Below are 5,616 nucleotides of genomic sequence, written 5' to 3' on the forward strand. Positions count from 1 at the left end.
AATTAACAGGCCTTTAGCAGCAATCCTTTTTACATATTCTACTATATATACTACTCCCTCTGTAATTAAACTAACATAATACTCCAGGTATATGTGAATTTTCTCTTGGGCATGCAGGCCTAATATGGACATTAATTAATTTTATTAACCTATATAAACAAAGATTAAGTAACAAACACATTAACAATACACCAAGAAGAGAATGAACCCATACTTGTTTCTCTGAATTAAACTGAATGTCACTGAATTGAAATTGCAGTTCAACAGCAGCAGGAATGGATATAACAGCAACAATACCTTCTTCAGAGAGGATCGGGCAGCAACACGAGCTCCACCGAAGAGCATGGAGCGTGGGCGAGCGTGCACGCGCACGAGCGTGGTCGACACTTGGGTGCCGGAGCCGCTGGTGTTTGTTCACCGGAGGAACCACGTGACGAGCTCCAGCGGCGGCGAGCGGCGGCCGACGACGACCAGGCCAAATACCAAGCGATCGAGAGGGGGAAAGTGGTCTGGAGGACCGGAAGATGACCCTGATCGAAGAGCATGGAGCGTGGGCGAGCGTGCACGCGCACGAGCGTGGTCGACACTTGGGTGCCGGAGCCGCTGGTGTTTGTTCACCGGAGGAACCACGTGACGAGCTCCAGCGGCGGCGAGCGGCGGCCGACGACGACCAGGCCAAATACCAAGCGATCGAGAGGGGGAAAGTGGTCTGGAGGACCGGAAGATGACCCTGATTCCTTAAAACGGCTCGGGGAAGCCAGGGAAGGCGCGACGGCGTCGACCTTGTGTGGGGAAGCGACGGCCGGAGTGGGAGGAGACGGGGCAGATTTCGTCGATCCACGGCTTCCCAGCAAGCCTGGATCGATGATGGAGTACCTCTCGGTGAGGCGTTCCTGGTCTGCTCGGGGAGGATGCGGTCCAGCTATGGGCGGCGATGGTTGAGCTGCGCGGGTGGGCGGCGGTGGTTGCCTCCTTCGCACGTGGGCGGTTGTGGGCGGTGGATGTGGCGTAGTTGGGAGGCGCACGTGGTGGGCGGTGCTGGACCTGCCGGTGCCTCGCGACGGCGGGCGACGGCGTCTCACGGTGGCGTGTCGAGGGGAAGGAGAAGGATCTGTTTGCGACTGATTTAAAAGCCCAAGGGGGTTTTTGTAAAAAATATTGAACTAGGCTTTTTCCGGACGGAGGGAGTATCTCTCTTCCACAAATGTTTTGCATAGTCTGTCAATTCAGTGCCGAAGAAGTAAGCCTTGTCAGCGGATTTGGTGGTATGCCGCCAGTCCAAATTCTGAACCCAAAGCAAATCTAAAACCCAGATAAATCTGGTTTGTGGAGAATGACGGGATGCTGCGTGCACCTGTTTTCGGCGGCCGGCACCAGTGCCATAGAAGAGGCAGTATGCACCCTTGGAGCCAAGACCCTTCTAGGTGGCGAGGCATATAGAGGGCGGCAGCACGGCGGGAGGCGGAAGCAAAGCAAAGGAGGCACATATAACCCACAAACACAGAAAAAAGACATAGGGCACGACACAATAATGGGCCAAAAAACGAGCCCCACCGCCCCAGCGTGCGATAGGGAAGACGAAGGACACAACAACTACACGGGACAACCAACATGCAGCGATGCAGGAAAGCATATAGTCTCGCTAAACATGCTCTTGGCATGTCTTCGTGATGCCATTTGTGGCTCCTAAATACTCGGACCTAAATTGCATCCCTATGAACTTGTTGCATGATCAATAAAATGGAGTGTGTTTAGACTAAAAAAATGAATTTTATGGCCCGTGGCTTGCAATTTAGATGTGACATTTAGTAAATCCTTACCAATCGAAAACTCTCACACTATCACACCACTTGATTCCCCCTCATGGACGGAGCTAGAGGCGCGATTTTTCCTATCCCTATTTTTCTATCGTGTGGGATGATAAGAAAATTTCAATTCAGAAGTTCACTATTTTGCTTCTTTTGTAAGTTCACGTCGATTAGAAAAGAAAAAGAATTGTTCCTAGAAAAAAGAATGTTGGAGTGAATTTTAACTAAGATTCAGTTAGTACTGACAAGCGAGTGAAAAGAAACAATATGGATGGCAGCATAATCTTCGGATTGATCCACCTTCACCATCGACACAGGAACAATTTTGGTCTCATATGAATTTCATTAACTTGTTGTTTTTATTATCCTTGTCAGATGGTTCATTTTGGTGACTCTGTGTGCATCTTAACTATTTATGCTGAGGCCGAGTGTCACTTAGTATACTTTGTATCCACTCGATGCTATATTTTAAGTTAATAAAACCCCCTGCATTGAAAAAATAGTGGCAAGCGAGTGGAACAATAGTTTCCCTCAAAAGAAATGTGAAGCAGTTTCATTCGATATGTTGTGGACTAGATGATGAAGAAACCAACAAGCAACAAGGGTGGGTTGTGTTGTCGTACTGTGCCCAACGGAGTTGTACAAAGTCTTCTGATTCATATGGTCTCTAGCTAGCACTAAAGATCAAAATGAATCAGCTCAGCAACTTGCTTCCAGCAACAACAGAGGGGTCAGCAAAACAATGCTAGATCATCTGACCAACAGCATCCCCTCCATTTCACCCAAGCATAATTATGTAACTCATACATTTAATTTACTACAGCCATACAATTCAATTGATCAGTTCACCAAAGCTTTGCGGCCACTACAATTTTTGGCCCTATTTAACTTAGCAGAACACATATACACACATCAGCATTCCTCACCCCGTCTCTTATATGCAACTGTGGAACCGAATGAACAGATGACCCTTCGCCGCGCACCTCGTGGAACCCGACAGAAGCTCGCCGACACCGCTCATCAGACATAGTAGGCCAGCAGGGCGGCCAGCGCGGTCCAGAACACCAAGAGCTCGAGCGTCCACGGTTGCTTCATCGGAGGGCTCGCGTTAGGCAGCCACGGATAGGCGTCGGGAGGCGGCATGACGCAGTTGTCGCCGTTGAAGTAGACACGCCGCGGAAAGGCCCACCCTTTCTCGAAGGTGAAGGTCTCCGGGTCCTTCTGCAGAAGTATCTCCGTCTGCGCGTTTCCGAACGGACCGGCTTGGTTGAGCAGATCATTGTAGAACTTCATTCCCCAGAACATCGCGCTGTCGTCTGAAACACAGAGAGGGAGCAATTAAACTCCATCATCAGACAGGAGGGTTTCGGCTCAGAAACCAGTTAAACACAGACGGCTCACAAGGCGACTAATTAACTTACTTATGCGGCCTCCGTACGGGGAGAGCGGCTTGTAGTTGAAGCTGAAGAGCTTTGTGATGTTGTTGAAGTTGGGATGCTGGACAACCAGGTTCCAATCTGTGTAATTCATGCGGTAGTTGAAGTTTGTGATGGTTACTTTGACTCTCCAGTAGTCCTTGTAGTTGAGCTTCACATGCCAGTGCACTTTTACCGGGCACATGTGGGAAGTGCACTGGACAAGAGGCTGGCCGGTGTACTTGCCAGGGCCATCGATGGCGGATTGTAAATAAGGTGAGTTGGGACTGCAAAGTGCATAGGATTCATAAGGAATTTTGCGGAAAATTAAAACCTTAACAGGCGGTAAAGAGTGAACAATTTTGCTAACTCACTTTACACAGCTCCCTGGATGAGTGTTATTGTTTTGGCAGCCGCAAGAGCATGTTGGGCAGCCCACAATAGTGTTGTTATAAAACGACGAGAGAGCTACGCAGCAGGTTGGGGTCTTCTGAGCAAGAAACTGGGAGTAGGTGCAGGTTACATTCCATGTCACTGTGAATAGAGAATTTCTTGGTTAGAACCCCACTAATAAATAAAGAAAATCAACAGCAACAATGCCCCGTTTTTAATAAAAATGGGGAGGGGGGGAACCCCTCTTGATAAATAAAAATTAACAGCAACAAAACATAAAAAACATATGTGGAACCAATCCGATGCTTCCTGCATTAGACATGCAATATTTGCAAGAGAACAAAACTGGCTAAAATAGGTAAGTAAATATGAGCTGAATTCGATCCTAGGTGATGAACATGAACTGATGTCCCTTAGAGAATGTATCACTTCTCATTTGAATGGTTTGAATCCTTTTACTAATCCTACACATATTACTATAACATAGCATTCATTCATGACTATTAAGGAGCAGAAACATGCTAAACTAGTAGTAAGTGTTGAAGCAATTGATAGATAGCAAGCGGCGAGGGGCAATAGGTGGGCAACTTACTAAGAGCTTGGGTCGTCCTGCGCCCGTCACCGATGAGAAACTTGGTGGGCCTCACAACAGTAGCACGGCCGCATGTGTAGCCCGGGCCCGGGGTCTTAAGAGTGAAGTTTCTGGGCAGCTTAACCGTCTTATTGGTAGTCCCAGAAAGGCCTACACTGATCTGGAAGGAGGAGGCGGCATTTGCCGGGTCCTGGTTAAACGTGCTTATAACCCCTCCCTTGCAGCAGTTGCCGACTTGGTCTTTGTACGGCGTCCCCGGGAGAAGATCGATGACGGTGGGATCTCTCTTGCAGCAATGGGGAGGGTTGGTCTTGAACTTGGAGCAGTCGCCCTGCTCGGTGGTCTGAGCCCCCACCATGGACCAGATGACCTCCTTCTTGGCCCAGGTCCACCCCAGCTGCCACCCGGGCGCAGATATGTGCCGGAACTGCTGGTAGTTGTATATTGTGACCATTGCCTGTGCATGACAAGTTTGGAAGAAGAAGAAAATCATGACACACACAGGTACAGGGTGAGCAGATATGAATGCACAATCACTTTTGAGTCGAGTAGTCCACTATATATATTGCTTGTAGCAGAGTTTGTTTGTATGTAGCCGGTCACTGGCCATGCTACTTACTTGTTGAGGTCATCAAAACCTCGGTAAAAATCAATGCTGGCCTAATTCATAGTTTGGGATGAGAGACAGACAGATGTTGAAGTGCTACTCACAACATAACCATCAGGAGTCCACTCTTTAAGATCCCATTTTATGGTGATGTTCCCGTTCGGATCTAGCGAATCGTACGCCTCTGCGAGAACAAGAAGGAAGTAAGAGGGTTAATTGGCACGTCAGATGCACAACGAACACATGCTTGTTCCAATCTGCAGGAATGTATCCTGCAAATCAGGTTCTTTTTACCAGCACAACAAACGCAGTTGACTGAGACGTTCTAGCTAACTAACTAAGTAACTGTCTGTAATTCACTTCAGTTGCGAACACATCGGCGCGAGGATGTTTCAACCAACTAATTCGCTTAAGAATCAGCTTGAAGCTCAAGACAGTAGCAGGGTCTATCTATTCTACAGTGCGGCTCAAGTTGTTTTAATCTAGCAGCACAGCAGACACACTTGACTGAGATGTTTTTACTAACTAACTACTAGTGTATTTCGCTTCAGCTGTGAACAGATCAGAGCTCGGCGCAAGGATGTTTTTACTAACTAACCAATCCACTTAAGAGTCAGCTTGAAGCTTGAAGCTCAAGACAGCAGCAGCGTGCAAGAAACGAGCTGAATTGGTAACCCAGCGGGACAGACACCGACAGGACCGACGAGACGGGGGCAGCAGGCATCCACCCACCCATCCGCACGCGCGCGAGCAGAACCGAATCAGAGGACGGAGGAGGGGAGCCGCACCTGTGGCGGGAGC

At 48.5% G+C, this 5,616-nt stretch overlaps 1 protein-coding gene across 1 annotated transcript; it reads right to left on the minus strand.

Annotated features, from left to right (window-relative positions):
- Positions 1 to 2,563: 2,563 nt before the first annotated feature.
- On the minus strand, positions 2,564 to 4,999 carry LOC125530690 (COBRA-like protein 3; the record flags this gene model as incomplete). Its single annotated transcript, XM_048695085.1, is given in 5 exon segments — positions 2,564 to 3,124; positions 3,230 to 3,510; positions 3,598 to 3,757; positions 4,209 to 4,665; positions 4,920 to 4,999. Coding segments are annotated over 5 exon segments (1,274 nt in total), but the record flags the coding sequence as incomplete, so codon positions are not given.
- Between the last annotated feature and the right edge of the window lie 617 nt (positions 5,000 to 5,616).

This window comes from Triticum urartu, unplaced genomic scaffold (genome assembly GCF_003073215.2).
Source record: "Triticum urartu cultivar G1812 unplaced genomic scaffold, Tu2.1 TuUngrouped_contig_6493, whole genome shotgun sequence".
NCBI lineage: Eukaryota > Viridiplantae > Streptophyta > Magnoliopsida > Poales > Poaceae > Triticum > Triticum urartu.